Here is a 20,261-nt window from a genome sequence, read left to right as displayed (position 1 = left end):
CCCCGCAGGAGAAGTGCAGCCGTGGAAACTGGCGCAGCTCCACTGTCTTGTGGCTGAGGCTGGGATGTCTGGACAGCAGTGTGAAGTGGTAATCATGGTAATTTTGGCTGCACCGGATTGTAATAGGCTCCCTATTAAAATGCTTGGTTATTAAGTAGCATGACGTTGCCTGTGCCAGGCTAGAACAGCAGAAAGCAAAATGTGTCTGGCAGGACGATAACTTTTTAGGCTAATGGGGAAATAGTTAAAAGTTACTAAGTATTTCCACTGGGTTTTGCTGACAGCTAAAGTTCAAAGAAATACTGGAGAACAGCCATTCCTCCACCTTGAATCAGCTGTGAGACTAAGGGGCTATTACAAAGAAATCAACGTGCAGGTTTTAAACAGGAATTAATTTCAAAAGATGTTTTATTGGCATAAAAATGAGAATGTTGTAAATAAGTTGGCACCAAATATTTCACATAAATGCATATTAACAATGTTGAGGGCAAAAACCCAGTTTATCCCTCTTTGCTGCTTTTTCCCCTTCTGCCCACTTTCCTGGGAGTTGGGGGAGCTCGCTGACAACAGTCACAAATCCAGCGACCTAGGAGGAAAATTATTCATAAAATTTTATTTACAAGCCTGCATTTTAAATCCATCTAAGCTCATTAATTCCTTAGCTATTACTAATGATACTCCCCTGTGGACTTAAGGTGGGAAGGGCACTAATTTAAGGGGGAATAAATGTGAACTTTCCTGAGTCATTGTTGTGCAATAGTCACTCGTGTGGACCTTGAAGTTATTACGATGTAGCGAGCTGTAATGACCCGCACGTAGGACTGTCCTTTTCAGTAATATGTACAACACACACCATGCTGAACTACAACATGTTAATTTGCAGATAACATTTCCAACCCTCAAAAGATAAAGATGGGATTTATAAAGATTCTGATAATAAAAGGCAGTAACAAACTTTTTAAACAACCAGGTATTCGACTTGTGTCAGAAATGACTTACGTAAGCCAAGGGCAATCTTTATTACCCTTTCTGAAATTCAAAAGCTTGCATTCGTATTAGGTCCTCGCATAAAAGTTGAATTTGGCTCCCTTGATGCCTTTTCTTGTTGCTGCTCGCATGCAGCCCGAGGTCCCGAGGCACCACACTGCCTGCACCTTGTCTTATTCAATAGCTCAGTGTTCCCTGTACGCCAGATCTGATCTGGGTCGCTGTAGAACTTAAAGTATTTAAATTGCCTAGTTTCATAATGATCCCGGGAAACTTTGTTTCAGGCTTGAATTTTATATAGAGTACTTTCCAGTGTTGCCTATGCAAACAAGTTTTCAACTTGCACAAGTATTTGTGTAAAGTTTTAGCCCAGCTGTGGTTCGTCATTTGATCCTATGTTCATTCTAAAGTAATTGGGAGTAACCGGGGTGACGTGTAGAAAAACATATCAGTAATTTTGTTAAATTTCTAAATAGGTAATGTATAAAATAAAATCAAGGCTTTGAAACAAATTAATGTTCTGTTACTAATGCACACTGAACTAGACTCTAAAGCACTCTGGATCCTGTTTATCCTTTTAAGTTGGGGTGTCCTGGAAGGAACAATAGGGCAGCATGATCTGTGGAAGTGCAGTCCTGGTCACACGCTGCCAACAGAAGGGTCTGCGGGCACCACGGCGACATTACAGTGTGTGCCTTCAGAGGAAAGTGCCGAGCAAGTCCCACCACTGAAGCTCCCGTTCTCTTTTTCATCTTTACCTGATGGGATAGCACCAAGACCCACACAGAAAGTATGGTAACCTCTGTCACACACATCACAGAACATCATTTCTTCCTCATGGTGGGGCTGTCCACATATGATGCATGTTTTACATTCCATACACTGCCATGGGTAGGTCTTAATCATAGAAACAAGCTCCAGGGTCATATCCAGGCAAGAAGGATGGCCTAAATCAAAACCAGTATTAGTAGCATTCCACACAAGGATTCTTAATACGGCATGATAACATAATAAGCGCAAGACTTCCCGAGCACGGTTTACGAGTCAAGGAAATGGAAATACAACGAGGAAGAAAATGCAATGTCTACACCTGCAAAGGTTCCCTGAGGCTCTGGTGATCTCTGACTGCAGTCTAAACCACAAGTGCTAGTGTGGGCGGGCAGTAGCAATGAGCAGGTAAAGTGCTGAGAGGCACACGAGTACTCACCACTGTTGTCACACTGGGAGCAGTGTATAAGGGGTTCAGCCTTTCCCTTCTTGTTGGACTCCTGACCCTTCAGACAAATCCCACATAGAGCATTTGGAATGACCTTTGGCTGGAAGGTAGAACAGGGCTATAAATTCACGCCAGAAGAACTTACGACGGGATCAAAAGGGGCTGTTACTATAGTCCCTTAGTTTTACTGGATTCCTGTCAATGAGGACCTTTCTGAACCAAAAACTTGAGGGGCATATGCTTAGGATCCTTTAAAGGGTCAAGTCAGTGATAGGATCTCACGTTCAGATTCAATACAGACGTCTGCAGCCTACACACACAATAGGCTTGCTCTGCCTTAGCTATTGAGAAAGAGTAAACACAAGGTCAAACTTCACTGTAACTGGGACAAAATCCAAGTCCCAAAGGACCACCACATGAAAGCTAGGTCTTATTATAAGAGAAAACACTAAGTTTTAAGGAGCACATACACTTAAAAACTGCCACTTTTCCAAAGGTGTAAACATAGCTACACAATCTACAAAGTCAGCGCTGTAGCACTTTTAACTGGCAGGCATTTCTGGCATGTTGTCATATGTATAAATGTTCATTAAAAACTAAGTTGGCAGTTATCCCCTTGGCAAAGCTAGTAAATTAGAAGACCCCGTGGGGAAGAAGATGTAAAATATAATGAATGGAAAAGTACGTTTTCTGCGTCCTGCTCCATCCCCCCCAAAAGTCAATTAAAAAACACAAGCCACCCTTCATGTGAACCCTGCTCATCTTTCAGATTGAAAGCGAACGCACGGCCCATTGAAGGTGTCCGACCCTCAGTGACATCCTGAGGAGTGGGCATCCTACTGGACCGGGGAGCTGGGGGCATGAGCAGGAGACATTCCCAACACCTGCAGCCTCTCAGCTGCACTCTGACTCAGGCTCAGCAGTGTAAAGGATTGGGTGAGTCAGGGCCAAGAATGATGTAGGGCAGGGGATCAAAAACATTGAAAACAATAGAGTTTACAGTGGTTTTACTCTATCACAGCCCAACGCTTCTGACGTCCCCCTTTCCTGAGTCCTGGAGCCAAAGAGACACCTAACACCACACGATTTCCCAGCATGTCCTAGCTCTGAAATGTCTCAACTGCCACCTCCATCTGTAATTCGTTAAGCTGTTGTCTTTCAATTCTCTTTCTTTGCAAAAGATGACAGAGACATTCAAAAATAATTTTTGGCTTATTTATTTAAAAAAAGTCAACCTTATACATAAATATAATAAAAACAATGACTCTAAACAATCACAAATGTCTCTACAAAATAATAAATACCACGGAAGTTGAAGCATACATATAAACTTTACTGGTAACTAGTCTAAGTCTCCTGTTTGTGCATCTTTGTACCCTGCGCCCCCAACGAAGGATTGTGTCACAAGCTCAAACCTCCAAGTCTTGCCGTGTGGTTGCCCACGCTTGTTTTGGCTACCATCTACTCGTAAGGGTCCATGTGTAAAAACTAACTAGGAAGGGCACTTCGAAGATCCACTTCTGTCCATTGTGATCAAGTCTGCCACTGCCACAGCACACAGCAGCCAGCCACCTCTCCTCCCACCAGACAGACAAGTGTCTTTTGGTTATGGTCCCCATGCTACATGCAGGAGATGCACTTAATACCTGTGACGTTTAGATCAGAAACTGGCAGAGTGAGTACTCTCACACCTTCAACTAGTCAGGGCAGGAACCAAACATGAAACTCTAAAATGAGAGCGCCTCCTAGAAGATCCTTTTTAAAACCAAAGTCTAAAGTAAAACAGGCTAATCATTCACATTCTAGAGCAATTCAAGTTCTACAACCATTAATTAAAGTGTACCTTAAACACCTATGAAAACGGGACACCGAGAAAACTCTAGGTTTATGTCTACACTTACAATCACATTTTCTTAGACCACTCAAAAAGCCCTCTTGACAGCAGTCTTTATCTTGATGGAAGAGGGAGAAATGGGCAGCAGAGGGTGAGGTGGCTCTGAGGACTTGGCTCGAGCTGCATGCAGCTCAAACTGCAGGCCCTGTCCAGTCCGCCTTCAGGGCGCCTGGTCTCCAGAGGGCCTGAGTGAGGGGGAAGGGAGAGTGTGTCCAAGTCTCCTAGAGGAGCAGCCCTGCTCCGCTAGCCACCCGAGGGGTCAGTCCTCTGTCCAGTCATTGCAACAACGCTGCACTGCTGACAAGAACAAAGTACACGCGCCCTAACTGCTGTCAGCATTGAGTCAAGTCTCAGAAAGAGCGCTTCTCCACACTCACTTCCCTGTCGCACAGGCCGTGGGAGCACGAGGGTGTGGCCTGGACCCTGACAAGTACGCTATCATTTAATGTGACTCAGAGACTCTGTGCTGCACTGGGGACTGCCTACGCAAGACAACACAAACATGATCAATTTCCCACACGTATAGAATGAGACTTTCAAGTACCCGAAGATTTAGGCACATCTTGGCTTATTAATACTTTTCAGAGCGTTCACTTTCAATAAACATGTTCATTTAGCTTATTAAGTCTAGGTACTGGTTTCCAATCTCTGATATAGCGGAAACATTTTTAGCTGCTATAAAAGTCCACTGGATATTTCGAAAAGTGTGTTCTCGATAAATACTAAGACTCCCTTGCATGCTATTACTTTAGGTGAGCGGCTGTTTTCTTGATGCTAAATCAGCAAGTGTTGGGTCAGCATGCAGGGAAACATTTACTGTGAACTTGTGAGTTTTCTCTTAACCCATGATGGCCGCGCCAGCTGGAAGCTTACAGACAGGCGTGGGCATTCATTCAAGTAGGCGAACTCATGACGTGTAATCTTTGGAGCTCATTTGCTTTGTTGGTTGCATGAATCTAAATCTATAGTTTAATTTTTTTTTTCTTTTGAGAAACATGTAAACGAGAGGAAAAAAGCACCTATCTGCAGCGTTTGTCAGCCATCCTTGGAAGCCAACCCGTATCGAGTGAAGCTAAAAACCTGTAAAAACGTGTATTTTCCCACTGTTTATGTAAAGACATTGTCGACTAAGACATGAAACACATTCATGTGTTCAGTTGCTCTTCTTGTCCCAGGAAAGAATGCAAAGTGGACGCTGGGGACAGTCCTGTCCCCTTGGATCACTTGCTGCAAACACAAACCACACAGGCCCCAATGTCTCTCTGTTTCACTCGCAATGTCTCCTCACTGAGCTCACATGTTCCGTCATGACCCAATGGAGGCAGAGCCCAGTGCTCTGTATCTCACCGATATCATTCAAAACTGAAAGCTGCCGGCTAATCGCAGCTCCTCTTCTAAAGGCCCTGCTCACAAACGAGGCTTCAGGGCAGGGGCAGACTGAGAAGGGACCATCACAACTAAGCAGAACAACACATGGTGGTAACCTACTCCTTGACTCTGGAAGAGCCAGGTCAAACAGTTAACACGCATGTCTAGGCCAAATTGTCACACATTCACTACCAATGAGTTGACTGTGAAGCCCTGGTGGCAAGGTAGGTTACACATTGGGCTGCTAACCACAGGGTCAGTGGTTCAAGACCACCAACTGCTCCACGGGAGAAAGATGAGGCTTTCAACTGCCATAAACAGGTTGTCTAAGAAACCACAGGGGCAGTTCGACTGTCGTAGAGGGTTGCTAGGAGTAGGCCCAACTATCTCACCAAATAACGATTTAGTCCTTGTCATTAAATTATATAACTACCTCATCAAATAACAACTTAGTCCTTATCATTAAATTATATAAGCTACCTGCCAAGTTTATGCTAAATATCAGCACAGTGTAAAAAACGGGCTTTACTATTTCTATCCCCAGAGTTGTCTGAATTTGGTGAATGGATCAAAAGATCCTTAGCTTACACCCAGATATTTCTCAATGAAAGGCACTACAGAAACGCAACTCTGCCCAGCAGCAACCCCTCTGTCCACGCAGCACAGCATATTCAGTGACACGAAATACTGGTGTTACTTAAAATACCAGGTACGCACAACCTGCCTCTGAGGAGAGAAGGTATAAAGCTCTGCCTATGAAATAATTTGTAAGAACTCCTATTTTCCTGGCTATTGCTTAAGAGGGAGAGGAAAGCTCTCTGCTAAGTGGTGACCACACAGGAAACAAGGCGCTACACCACAGCCAGGGGTGACAGGAGCCACCAGCAGTGAAGCAGAGAGGAGCTGGCGAGGAGGCCGCAGGCAGAAGCCCACATGGAAACTCAAGGGTAAAGGACCTCAGGGAGAGAAGCTGGTCAGTAAGGAGGCCCAGTCAGGGGCTTTTTTCTTCTACCTTGTACCCAGGAACGGATTTGGACAGTACAGAGCGTTTGGAACCATCTTTCCTTGGTGTAGCAGCTTTGTCTTTAGACTTGGGTCTTCCCTGCGGGGAGTCCTCTGGGCCATTTGGAGAGGTCTCACCATCGGAGGCAGCATCACCAGAGGAGCTGTCCTGGAGCCGAGACAGAGCAGAAGGCCACATCAATGCTTCCTCACCAAGTTATAAAAGACCCCTTGAAACGTGAGAGAGTGCGCCTACAGGGAGCCTTGGATTTCTCAGTCAGTCAGTTGGCTCCCCTCTCTGAGGCTCAGTGCTTTCTCTTCGGGATCTGTCCTGTTCACCTCTTAGGCTGTGAAGACGGATGTGGGGCAAGCCCACATGCTCCCGGACAGCCTGCTTGCAGGACCAGAGTGTTCACATGACAAACTCTGGAGTGGACTTAACAGGCACGATCCCGTTTCAGAGGAGCCCACGTGGCACAGAGGTGGAAGTGCCTGGCTGCTCACTGAAAGGGCTAGCGGCTCCTCGTTAGACAAAGATTTACAGCCCGGAAACCCCGTGGGCCAGGTCCACTCTGGGCTACGGGGAGCTGTGACTCGATAGCCATGGATCTGGACACTTTCCCCAAGTGAGATACTGCTCGACGCAAGCTCTGGAACCCAGTAGGTGATCAGTGATGTTGGGAGGTCTCTCACCGAAACACCTTTACTCCTGCGTTTCTCATCCCCGCGCCCGTCCTCGGCGTCATCCGAGTCACCATCACTGTCCAGAGCAGGGAGCTCAGGGTCCAGAGGAGGCTCGTATAGTGCCGTGTTCAGGGGCAAGTACCGCAGCTCATCTGGCGAGTATCTGCAGCAGGAGAGAATGTCCTCAGGTTCCCTGGCTGTGAAACAGGCCTGACTGACTGAGGTGAGAAGGTGCCTTACACCCCTCAGCCACCCCTAAATGACAGTAAAACGGATCCCACTGAAACTGATGTTTCACTTTGGTGCTCACGTGAAACTGTGTGATACACAAGCAGCCCAAACATCTTTCCTAGACCAGGAACGTAAAAATGCTTGATTTTGTCCTCAAAAGACAGTGCCCCTCTCCTTGACCCTCCACCCAAAAGAGAAAGACCGACTACAGACTACAGGTGCGGGCCTCATGGCTTGTCCACCCTGTCATCACAGCAGCACTGCTCAGAAACCAGTGTGGGTACACAGTGACTCAACCCACACTACGGACTACCCCCACCACAAAGAAACAAGCAGAGGCCAACAAGCCCTGCCCACGAGGACATGGCAGTGGCTAAGCAGTGGGTCAGCAGGTGGCACCAACCCCCACACTCTGGGCCAAGATGACTCTTGCCCCCCGAACTGGTCTCAGGTGCCCAGTCAGCCCCCACAAGGGCACCACCACACACAGCACTGGGCCCAGAGCTTTAAAGATTTGCTGACCCTTTATCTACCCACTCCACTCTCCACTCTGTGAAGGAGTTTCTCTCCTCAGACATTGACCCTGACAAGGGGATGGTGAGCTGAGCAGACTGTGCCCTACTCTCTGTGCAGTTTGGGTTGTAATACGAGGGAAGCAGCACTCCTGGTGGCCACTAAGGCCCAACCTACAGCCAGCCGCTGCTCCTGGGGACCCTGAGGCCAGCACTCGCAAACTGCAATCTGCACATGGACCGTGGGGCTAGCACTGAGAACCCAGCAGGCTGAGTGGTGCTGCTTGTGGTCCCTAGAAGCCACCCTCAGTGGCAACTGGAAACCCACAGGCCCTGGTGGGGAGAAGTCCCAAGGGGACAGGGAGCACACATACACAAGGCACTGGAATCCCTCCCCAAAGCCAACCAAAACATCCACAATGCTGAATACCTTTTGTAATATTCCTGGAACTGTCCGGGGATGAGGGCCACTGGGTAGGAACTAACCTTGGTCCTCTCCGTAGATAATACTTTGTACTTCCCTTGAGGCACCTGGATGACCTGTGTTAACATGAAAATGAAGGCAGAGAGGCTTCCATCCCCAGATTCAGTGATTTAGATACACAGTAGCCCCCTGCTCCCCACTGCAGCTCCCAGGAGCGCGAAACTCCTCAGACCCTGGGAGCTGCAGCATTGAAGGTAGGGGCAGGGAAGATTCCTGGAAGAGGTGAGGATGCCATGCCTGCCTCTCACCATGACCTCACTCCTCAGGAAAGGCAGTTATACCTGTTCACACTTCGCAGCTGGGTGAAGTGTCCAACCTCAGCAGCTCAGTGCCCTCCTCTGAGATGGTGTAATCAAAGGTGCTGGCCCACAGTGACGTGGGAATGAAGTAAATGTCGAGATCGGACAGAGCAGCACCACGACACACAGCTGAGGTGTGGCGTCAGCCATAAAACAGAAGAGTTGCCACCAGAAATAAAGGCTGAGCACTGTGAGGAGCGCACTAAGTCCTGGGAGATGAGGCCGCAGCCAGGATGCAGGGCAGCCCAGCTCCACCCCACCCCCAAGAGCCCCCAGGACCGCTGCGCTGAGTGGGTGAGTTAGCCATCGTCCTACGTGTGTCTGCAGATCGAAGTAGGCTCTCCTCTCTTCCATGCGCTCCCGGTTCAGGTTGCTGTTAAACTCTGCAGCCTTCCTGGCAGCTTTCTTAATGTACTCTGGCACCTTGCTGGCTTCAACCTTCTGAGTATTCTGTTGTTGCATTTGCTGAAATGCGAAAGGTCCAACTGGAAGTCACACAAGAACTGCGGCACCACACAATGCCGCCCTCCGACAGGTCCCTGGGCTGCCTGCACCCTCCGACAGGTCCCTGGGCTGCCTGCACCCTCCGACAGGTTCCTGGGCTGCCTGCACCCTCCGACAGGTCCCTGGGCTGCCTGCCTACCGAGTACTCCTTGTAGTGGTCCGTGATCCGCTGGCGCTCCTTCTCCTGCAGGATGACCGAGTACTCGGCATGCTTGCCTGGGTACTCCTTGATCATCAGGTCGATCACCTCGTCGCTGCGCAGTGCTGTCAGACCTGCGCAGAGAAACAGGGTCTCCCCAAGTGCACTTCCTCAACCTGCTCCCCCTTGGAGCAAAGCATGTCACCGTTTGGAAAATAATTTGAAAACAGCATTTATTAATGCCAGTCAAACCATTAAGAATAAGCAGAGTCCCAAAGTTACAAAGACATAGAAATACACTTGGCAGCCAAGTGATTTTCTCGATGACACAGTCTGGGTTACAAGCACACAATCCTTTACTTACAATCGCTATGTAAATAATGAGGTACGCTAACTTCTGACCAACAAGAAACGAAATTGAACAATTCAGAAGTAATGTTTCAATAGATTACAATTCCAGGTTTCCAAGTTCTACACAACAGAAGCAACACTGCACACGAAAGTGATGTAATCAACTTGCAAATATCCAGATACCAAATTTCTCCACTTGCTCAAATGAACATGCAGGGATTTATATTTAAGACAGCTAAAAATTCAAGATCATGTAGCACTAGCGTGTCATGCCCATCACAGGAAGAGAATAGCAAGGATGCCATTCAGAACTAAAGATGGAGCAGAAACGCCACACAGGAGAACACATGCCCCATTCCCCTCCGCACTTGAACAATAACCAAACCCCAGGTATACAAGCACCTCTATTTTACCAGTCCAATCTATTTGGCTAACTTGGAACAACATTTCAGGAAAGGAGATAGATACATCTGCTGTCCCCTCTAACCGCCAGCAGGAAGAATTCCCCCTGAAAGTGCTCTTACCCAGGGTGCACTGAGTCTCTGTAATGACATTTAACTCTCTAAGGTAGAGTTTCTCCTTGTGGGACAGATCTCGTCGTTCTAAATCTCCAGAAAAAAAGATGAAAATACTATTAAAAAGAGAAAAATACTAACACATTTGTGAATTTTTCTTAAGTTTTAAAGGTAAAATAATTTGCTTTCAATTCATGCTTTTAAAAGTACATTTTGCAGATTCCAAGGACTATTACAAGTCTAGATAAAAATCTCCTTATAATAAAAATTGTAATTAAGTTGAAAACAGAATTTTTCTGGTTAATCAAAGCAAAAAGGTATGTCTGGGTACGTAAAAAAGTATTGCTACTCAATTCAGATCTAGTCTCGAATACTGCAAAGCAATAAATTTTGTTCCTTTATCTTGTTATGATATAACCTGCACTAAGAAAGTAGAACAGGTAAGAGAAAGAAACCAAATACAGTTCAAAATGAATTTAATCTAGTTAAAAGTACATGTAAAACACAGCACCATATTTGACAGATTTTTATAAGGGCAAGTCCAAGAGTATTACAACTAGAGTTCCAGCCACTGTAGATACAGGTTTATTCCAAGCATAATGAGTTTAAACATGACGCTGTAATCAGGGGTGACGGACGGCAGGCAAATTCTCTCAGTAATGGACATGTGTTAGGTCTAATCAAAACAGCCACTTCAGAGGGGATCTGCTGAGCCTGTTACATTCAAGGTAGAGGTCAACTAGAAGGTTATAAAACCAACCCAAACTCACTGCCATCGAGTGGATTCCGACTCACAGCGACCCTGCAGGACAGGGAGAACTGCCCCTATGCACATCTGAGCACGTTCTACTTGTCCCCCCGCACAAGTAGAACGCCAATCATTCTTCCACAGAGCTGCCAGTGGTTCCACACAGCTCACCACGAGGTGAGCAACCCCACATGTAACCTCTAGTCCACCAGGGCTCCTCTACTGGATGGTTATGGCAACTGCTTTTTGGATCCCAAAGGGGTAATCTTGAGATTTCCTTAAAGGACTCAGAATATTTATGGGAGCTTGTCAAGAAGTTTTTACGAAAACTACATTGGTGAGAAAAAGGCCAGGGAATGATTGGGGCAGGGAATGTATGGATGTGCTTTATACAATTGATGTATGTATATGTATGGATTGTGATAAGAGTTGTATGAGTCCCTAATAAAATGTAAAAAAAGAAAAGAGGAGAAAAAAATGATTAGGGCAAAGACTGTACAGATGTGCTTTATACAATTTATACAATTGATGTATGTATATGTATGAACTGTGATAAGAATTGTATGAGCCCCAATAAATTGTTAAAAAAAAAAAAGAGTTGTATGAGCTCCCAATAAAATGATTTTTTTTTAAAGGAAAAAAAAAAAAGGCCAGGGAAACTCCAACAAGAAATGTTTGCGGCCCATCATGACAACTCACCTGCTCATGCTCGGTGGGTGCCAGGGCTGTCCTGTTGGCGTTCTGTGGGAGACATCGCCCACACACCCTGCCTTGATCTTACCCTACAGACTTCTTTGTTCCCAAGATTCAAAGAACATTTTAAAAGGACACCATTTGAGTCCCTCAAGCATGCCACACGGCCATTTGACACGTACATCAAAGAATATAGAATTCTTCTGGGAAGGGTTAAAAAATGGAAAAAGCACCCTCAGAAGTGTATAGACTCAGATGGAGGATATATTGAGCAAGAATGTCACATTTCTATTATGTTTTCTATGATTTTTCAGTAATAGGTTTTTACTTACCCTTGTTCTTCAATGATTATATTGTGTTGTATCAGACACTGCTCTTGTTCAAGATTAGTTACAGCTGATGTACCCGTAAGCACCATCATAAGGTCAGGAAACTCACACAGTAGGAAGTATGGCTACAGTAATACTAGCGCTCTAGTTTTACCCAGAAAAATCACCTTCCTCACTTTGCTTCCAAATCAGTGAGTCAAGTGTAAGTCAGTGTATAAGGCATGGCCTGGTGTGTGAGGAGGCAGGTATGAAGGGAAATCAGGAGGGCCCAGGAAAGCGGATGAGGGTGAGGGCCAAGGCGGGAGATGGAAGGGGGTGGTCAGCATGTGAGGGAAGGCTGAGGTGTAGGAGGCAGAAGGAGGCAGCAGATGAGGGGAGGTCATGGGTGAGAAGTCAAGGTGTGAATAGGAAATTAGGATGGGAGGCATAAGGCAGCAAGTAAGGGGCTGGTCGGTGTGAGGTGCAGTTCATGGCATGGGGGCAGTAAGAGTAGGAGACACAGTGAGCATGTGAGGGATGGCTCAGGGTGTCCACCGAAGTCAGTGTGAACAGGACAACAGTACGTGAGGGCAAGTGAGTATGTGACGGACAGGTCAGCCTGTGAGTCATAGGTGGGCCTGTCAGACACAGGTCAAGGTATGAGGTACAGGGAGGTGGGTGAGGGGAAAGCGGCAGGTGGGGAGGTCAGTGTATGAGGAGGTCAGGGTGTGAGGGGAGGTTGTCAGGGTGTAAGGGGAGGTGTGTCAAGGTGTGAGGAGAGTTTGGGTTATGCGGTCCAGGGTAGCTGGAGGGAGTTGTCAGCATGAGGGGGAGGTCAGTCAGTGTGGCAGGGCCAATGTTTGGGGCAGAGGTCGTGTGTGTGTGAGGCATACAAACAGTGAAGGGAGACAGAGTACGACAGGGGGATGTGAAAGGCAGCACAAGAATATAAAGTATACTGTAGTCGAGCACATCAGAAAAAAGTTTGACTGCTGACTTCCAAATATAATAAAACCTGTGAAAGCTGTTTCGGTGAAAACCTCCCAGAAATGGAAAACTACACCCTTGTCAAAGGCAGACATCCCCGGAGACCTAGAAAAACCAGGCAGTCTGGTCCAGTTCTGGCTCTTCCAGGCATCTGTCACGGTAAACTAGGACTTCAGTACCTGGGTATTTCCGTTTGAAGGAGGTCACACCCAAGTACTCGCTGACTTGTTCTTGAAGCATATAGTACTCTCCCGTCTCATCAGGGGGCCATTTGTATTCTATCAGATTCTCTGCTGGGTAGTAGCTAAAGCTAAGCACAGAAACAGATGTTAGTCCTTAAAGGGCCTTCTTTTATTTAAATCATGTTTATGTTTACAACATTCTGAAAAACTATTTTAAGTAATTAAATTGTCGGTCTGTCTCCCATGATTAGATGATACAAAGAGGTTCTCAGGAAGCATGTATTATCAAAACAGGTAGAAGAACTATAAAGGCCTCACCCACAATGCCAAAGGAAATGTCTGTGTACGCCACGAAGAACCAGGAATCATAGCTACTAGGAGCAAAGGCATTCGTTAGCTCAAAGGGCCCTGTAGACTCAGGACAGCGCAAGCAGCTCTGGAATCTCCTCCCAGGGTAAAAAGGAACCAGCTTCTGTCTCCTGTCATTGCATTGTTCCGTGAGTCACAGGCAGCTGAGATAGAAGCTTAAAATCTATTTCTCAAGGAGCCATCGTTATTTGTCCTCACAGACTCCACAAACACCGATGCACAGAAGTGGCCTCATTTGAAGGGATCCAGTGTGCTGTGCGTAGTCTCAACGACACATTGCAAAGGCTTTCAAAAAGTATGGTGGAGCACTGGATAGCCACCCACCAGCAAAACAAGAAGGCTGGCCCTCTCACATCCTCCATCATGAATGAACTCAATCTGACCAATACCCTCAAAAGTTAAATCACCTGAAACATAGAAGCTAAAACTATGAAACTTTTACAAAGAAACCACAGGTCAATCGGCATGAGTCTAGATTTGACACAAGGAGTTTACAAGTGTTACCAGGCATATGACTAGTGAAAGAAAAAACAAGTAAACAGGGCTTTATCAGAATGAGAAACGTTTGTGCTACAAATGATTTCACCCAAGAAAATAAAGACATCTGATACCATGGAAGGAAATTGTTAGCAATCATATGTCTGGTAACAGACTTGCTTACAAATCAACAATAAGAAGGCAAATAGCTCAATTTAAAAATGAGAAAAGATCTGCATAGACATTTCTCCAAAGATGTGCAGAAGGTCAACAAGTACATGACAAGATACATCAGCCACCAGGAAAACGCAAAGGAAAACCAAAGCGGGATTCCCACTCACACTAAGACGGGAATGTAACGTCAAGCACTGACAAGGATGTGGGGACACTGAAACCACTGTAGGCAACTGGTAGGAATGTAATATGACCCCAAAATGGTACTCCCAATGCCATCATGTTGATTTCAACTCAAAGCGACCTGATTTCGGAGACTATGTTCAAACTATAGATCCTTATGGGAGCAGGTTGTCTCATCTGTCCCTCACAAAGCAGCCATTGAGTTTTAAGCCAACAACATGTGATTCCATTTGTAAGAAATGTTCAGACAGAAAATAATATTACGTAACTGGTTTAAATAATTAGATTTCACTGCATTCACTAAAACATTTACAAAACAGCTTTCTCCTGGGATTCCTATCGAACAGCTTTTAGATCATCTTCATCCTCAACATCAGAGATGAGCAGAACGAAGAGCCAGTCAGGATTGCTGGATTTTCCTGGTCTTGCTACTTCCCTGTTCTGCAGTCTACCAAATCATTTTATTTCTCAGCTTAAAATCTAATGTCATAAACAACATAGAGCCCAAGATGCCTCCGAATACCTGTCATGAGCATTTCCCTGAGAGAGAAACATTAGATTGTTGTAGGAGCAATTGCCTAGCTCTGTAAATTTACTAACAATCAGTGAACTGCACACTTAAAACAGGGTGAATTACAGCTAGTACATTTATCTCAGTGACGCTGCTTTGAAAAGTGACCGTAGACACTGCACTTAATAGCAAGAGCAACTCTGGCATCTTTTTAGAAAACACTTTAAAATGCCAAATACCTACTGTTGCTAGGGATGAGGTAAGGAGAGAAGGAAGTAGTGCAGAGAAAAAAACCACAGCACACAAAAGTGTGATTACGCAATAAAAGACCAGTACCTGAGATCCTGACTTGAAGTCTCACAACTCCTAGAACTATCTCCTGAGCCCATCCGTCTCCTTTTGGATGGCTGGGTTCCATCATTTGAATTATCTTCATTATCATCCTGTACATTAGAGAGAAGGAAAAATAATATTAAAAAATTATTGTTTTCTCCCAGGCTTATTAAAAGGCTCAACAAGTTAGGGACTTTTTTGTGAACAACTATTCAAATGTAACATCCTATTAGATTTAAAAGGGCCAATAATTTGGCACAGGCAAAACCTGAAGCAAAGTGCAAACTGATCATCACTTCAATCACCATTCACTTAACCTGGAATTCTAAATCCTTTTGGTTTCTTACCAACTGAGGTTAAAACACCTTCTGCTTCTAACACGTAAGACTGCTGGGTCATTCTCAAATGACAGCAAACCCTCCCATCCCTGTCAGGGAGTATATATATACATATATATACACACACACACACATATATATAGCTAATTTACAGCGTGTAACATATCTGATAGAGCACTAACAGAGTCCTCTAACTTTACGTTGCTGTCGGGTTCCATCCAATCTGTGGCTCATAGTGACCCCATAGCACACAGAATGGAACACTGCCTGTTCCTGTGTCTTCCTCACAATCATGCCTGAGCTCACTCTCGTAGCGACTGTGTCGGTCTATCTCTTTGAGGATGCTCCTCTTTGGAAGGCCTGCTTCTCTGCATGATGTCCTTCTCCAGGGACTGCTCCTACCTGTAACAAGTTCGAAAGGGGTGAGACAAGTCTCACTACTGCTAGCTTCTAAGGATAATGCCGGATGTACTTCTTCGTTACACATCTTTGTTTTCTGGAAGTCCGTGGTACTTCCAATATTCTATGCCAGCACCACAATTCAAATGCACCGATTCAGTTTGCCTTCTTCCTGATTCATTGTCCTGCACCATCACAGTTGTTGCCGTTTGAGCCCATCGTATCCCATACAGAAAGCACTGACATCCCATAAAGAAAGATACGACAACGCCGAGGCAAACGACGTCTTGCATAACCTGAGTGTATGGTGCTCTGACCCTTTTCTGGTGAGGCATACCAGAAGTGTCTGGATAGGACTTGGTGGGATTTACTGACAGTCGGTAAAGCATCAGACTGCTAACAGCAGGAGACAGGGGAGGCTGGCTGGCTGCTCCACTGAGACTGACAGCCTCTAAGAAGACACTGAATGGCACTGAGTTTTGACCCAGATACAGCTATCCATGTTGTCCTTCCTACTTCCTGCTCTACAAAAGCAGACCGTTCGATTTCGGAGTCGCAGGTGGTTCCCACCGTCTAAGGAGGCGTCCTAGCCTAAAGGGGGGCTCCCTGAGGCCGAGGTCCTGGCCAGGCCGGGGTGCGCGCTGACTTCCGGTCCAGCGATTTTTACCAGCTGGTACACTTGAGACACTGGCACACATGAGTCTTGCCCGAATCCCACAGAGGACACACGGGGCTGGAGGCTCTGCCCAGGCGGGGCAGCGCGGAGGGCTACAGCCGACCCTGTCCCCGCGTGGACCAAGGCAAGTAACGAAGTTCCACAAGCAACGTCCGTTTTTCACACGCTGCTCTACCACCGTCTTCGCGAGTCCAAGGACTTGAGGACAAGTATCTCGGGCGGAAGCTCGGCTACCAAGCCGCCTGAGGCCAACTTCCAGGCTGAGGAGTGTCCCCTCACCTGTGCCGCCAGGTTTCAGAGGGGACCAGGCGCAGAAGCGGCCAGTGCGTGGCGGGGCAGGCCGCGGGGCGGCGGCCAGGAGGTCACGGCTGGCCCGGCCACCGGGAGTCCAGCGGGGACGGGCGGCCTGGGCGCCCGGGGTCCCGGCCGCCGAGAGCCGCCTGAGTAACTTCTGGGAAACTCGCGCCACGGGCCCGGCCTCCCGCCCGCTCCCCCGCTCACCTTCGGGAAGGGCGCTCCGGGGGCGGCCGCGTCGCCGTCGCCCAGGCGCGGACTCAGCGCCGAGCCCGGGCCGGCCGCCGCCGCCATCAGCCCGAGCGCCCCGCGCCGCCGCCGTCGCCGCCGCCTCCGCCTGGTCCCGGACGCCGCCGCCGCCGCCGCCGCGCGGAGAGCCCGCCGCGCCCCGGGCCCCGCCCCCTCGGCCGCCCCCGCCCGCCCGCCGCCCGGGGGCCGGCCCCTACCGCCGCGCGCCCCGCGGCCCGCCGCCATCACCGCCATGGCCGCCGCCAGCGCCGCCGCGCACAGGCCCGGTGCTGCAGGAGGCAGCGCGGAGCAGGCGAGCGATGGCGGACGCGCTCGGCCCCCTCCTCACGTCACCTCCCTTCCCACTGCCCCAGCGGCCGGCGCGGCGGACCTGCGCCGCCCCTGCCCCGGCAGGACCCTCCCCGTCGGCCCCGCCCCCAGACCGGACGCCCCTGCGGGCGCGTCCCTCGCGGGCCCGACACGCCTTCACGACCCTCCCCTTGGGAGCCCGGCGCGGCCCCTCGGGCCCGCCCCTCAGACCTGCCCCTCGCACCCGGCCACTGTCCTCCCCGCCCCGGCCAGCCCCTCTCGGGCACGCCCCCGCGCCCTCCCTTCAGACGCCTTCCCCAGGGACCGGGCCGTCCCTCCCTCGAGTTCCCCCTCGCAGCCCCTCCCACCTGCAGGCCTCTGTCCCTCCCGACTGGACCGTCCGCCGCAGAGCCTCTCAAAGCCCGGACCCTCGCTTCACACCTGGACCCGCCCCCTCGGGCCCTCCCGACGCAACCGGAACCACGCTCGGCCCCGGCCCCGCCCCTCAACCCGAACCCTCCCCCTGGGACACCCCAACCCCACGCCTATTCCATGCCCGCCCCCCCGTCACGGCCTTCCCTCGCAGGTCCTCCCGCAGGGATCCCTTCCCCGGCCGGCCCGCCCGCCCGCCCGCCCCTCCCCGCGGGCCCCCCTGGCCCGGCGCCGCCCGCCCCTCCGTGGCTGGCCCGCGCTCCGGTGAGGGTCCTGCCCCGGTGGGTCCCCGCAGCCCGGCCCGGGCGCCCAGGTCAGCCCTCCGCACGCGCCGGCGGCCGCGCCCGCGAGTCCCGCCCCACCGACCCGAGCCGATCCCGATCCCGGACCCGGTCCCGGTCCCGCGGCGCCGCCCCACGCCCGGGCCCCGCCGCCCCGCGCCGCCTTTGTTCTCGCCACCGCCTCGCGCGCGCGGAGCCGCGGCCCGATGGCGACCAGCCGCAGACCGCTCTGCACGTGCGCTCCCGTGCGCGCCCACCCTACCGCGCGCGCGCGCACGACCCGAAGCGCCGGTTGCGGCCGCGCCGCCGCCCCAGCCCGCGCGCCAACCAGCGAGGCACCCAAGAAACCCAGCCATTTCGAGGATCGGTCCTCCTTCCCAAGCCTCGTGATTCTAGGTTGCCACGAAAACGGCGGAAGGGTGGGCGCGGGACCCGAACACGTGGGAGACACCTGTGATGCGGTGGGGACGCGTGCCGGCACTGTGCTGACGCTGCCCTCTGCTGTCCAGTGGAGAGGACGGGTGTCTCCAGGCAATTGTTCAGGTTCTTGGATTGGGGAGTACGCTATGACTTCCCTTTCATTCATGCCTTTTGCCTACACGCAGCAGGGACAACGTTTTGAGAGCTTAAACGAAAGGAATTTCGTTTACTTATTATTTTGTCTTACCGAGTTGATCTGAACAAACAGCCTTCCTCTGCCCTGCCAGCCAGGTTTCTGGCTTTCTCAGCAATTGTGGTTGGCTCTCACGCCCCTAATTAGGATGTTGCTTTCCCTGGCCACCTCAGGGAGACCTGCCCCTTCCTAGGAGGCCGCTGAAGGGAAGTGGGCCTCGAGCCCCAGCAAGAAGCCGAGCATGGAAGTTGCTGCGTCTTTTAGGTCTCCCTCGTGAGAGAAATACCTCGGTCCTTGGCTTCGCACGACGAAGAAATGTCCCCGAAGCCTGGTGTGAGCCAAGTAAGTTTATAAAGGATAGAAGTCGCACACGTGCGCACCGCAGCCTCCCAGGCTTCACTGTGGGAGAGCGCCAGAGCAAACTGATGGCTTTTCTGGGACCCGTTGGGAGGCGCGGTGACAATACTAGTTAATCCCTTTGGCTGAATTAAGCCCATCTGGCCTGGATGGGGTCCCACCCAGGTATACCTACTTCCTGGCTCAGAGGCCTGAATGTGTGCACAACCCCCAGCCTTAAGCAGCTTTCAACTTCCTGTAATGGGGGAGGGAGGCTTTGGCATGTCTGCCTCCAGTTGCCTACCACAGCCTCTAATGTGTGGTTCAGGTGCATGGCCAGCCTGACCTTTTGTTCGAATCCACCCAGGAGAATTGACACCTGACCATTCTCCGCGTTTTTCTTCACTGATCAGGAAACTCATTCTGTGCAAATCATTTCATGGTAGACAACTACATTGAGTTATTTGGTTCTACTCCGGGGTATCCTGTCTCTAAGCCAAACAGTTCTCAAACATTTCATTCCAAGCCAGCAAATCATGGCTCAGCCTTCTGATGTTCAAGACGTGGTGGAGCATTAAGGGAGGGAATTCTGAATGAGTCATTGTTCACGAACAAAACAACTAATTGTTGATGCATAATGGAGACCCATGTGTGTCGAGTACAAATGAGTTCCTTAAAAAACCAAACTCACTGCCATTGAGCCAGTTCTGGCTCACAGCAATCCTACAAGACAAGGGAGAGCTGCCCCTGTGGGTTTCTGAGGTGTGACTGTGCAGGAGCAGAAACGCCTTCTCTTTCTCCCGCAGAGTAGCAGCTGGCGGACTGAAATGCCAGCCTTGAAGTTAGCAGCCCTGTGGGTAACCACTAGGACACTAGGCCTCCTAAATGGGCCTCATGCTTTCAGTGGCTGGGTTTTCTGAACTCCAGCATGGGACCTTTCTTCCCAGGAGCCTCTGGGTTAGCAACCTAGAGAATCCTTCCCCGCCCCCCCCTTTAGCGGTGATTCTTATGCTGGTGGTGAAATCTTAGAAACCTTTATTAAACAAACATATCAAAGTGTGAAGCCACTGTTTCTTGACAAATCCCCCCTCCTTAAAAAAATGTTTTTATTGTGAATAAGGTGGAACATGAAGTATGTGGAGTCTGTTTTTTAAGGAAATAACCTTAAACACCTGGAGGAGGGGTTTGGATTCCAGAAGCCACT

At 49.4% G+C, this 20,261-nt stretch overlaps 1 protein-coding gene across 2 annotated transcripts; it reads right to left on the bottom strand.

Moving 5' to 3' along the window:
- Positions 1-394: 394 nt before the first annotated feature.
- On the bottom strand, positions 395-17,216 carry PHF10 (PHD finger protein 10). 2 transcript variants are annotated; one of them, XM_075554252.1, is made up of 12 exons: positions 17,066-17,216; positions 15,155-15,261; positions 13,102-13,232; positions 10,196-10,279; positions 9,321-9,454; positions 8,993-9,142; positions 8,325-8,434; positions 7,161-7,314; positions 6,478-6,636; positions 2,195-2,303; positions 1,746-1,934; positions 395-586 (listed from the first exon to the last, which is right to left on the bottom strand). In XM_075554252.1, exons 1-12 carry the CDS (start codon positions 17,150-17,152, stop codon positions 501-503), a joined length of 1,500 nt encoding a protein of 499 aa, XP_075410367.1. In that variant the 5' UTR covers positions 17,153-17,216; the 3' UTR covers positions 395-500. The 2 variants fall into 2 exon arrangements, with proteins under 2 accessions (XP_075410367.1, XP_075410368.1); XM_075554253.1 differs by having other exon boundaries at positions 10,196-10,273.
- Positions 17,217-20,261: the final 3,045 nt, after the last annotated feature.

The sequence above is a fragment of the Tenrec ecaudatus genome, chromosome 7 (genome assembly GCF_050624435.1).
Source record: "Tenrec ecaudatus isolate mTenEca1 chromosome 7, mTenEca1.hap1, whole genome shotgun sequence".
NCBI lineage: Eukaryota > Metazoa > Chordata > Mammalia > Afrosoricida > Tenrecidae > Tenrec > Tenrec ecaudatus.
Note: the sequence above shows the minus strand (reverse complement) of the source record. Positions and strands in the feature narration are given on the sequence as shown.

What these genes read in the sequence shown, in the direction of transcription:
- PHF10 (XM_075554252.1), bottom strand. Translation starts at nt 17,152, where the DNA reads ATGGCGGCGGCGGCCGGCCCGGGCTCGGCGCTGAGTCCGCGCCTGGGC. An exon ending in AGAGACTCAGTGCACCCTGG is followed by an intron (nt 9,455 to 10,195) that starts GTAAGAGCACTT and finishes TTCTCTGCGCAG; the next exon opens with GTCTGACAGCACTGCGCAGC. An exon ending in ACCACTACAAGGAGTACTCG is followed by an intron (nt 9,143 to 9,320) that starts GTAGGCAGGCAG and finishes TTCGCATTTCAG; the next exon opens with CAAATGCAACAACAGAATAC.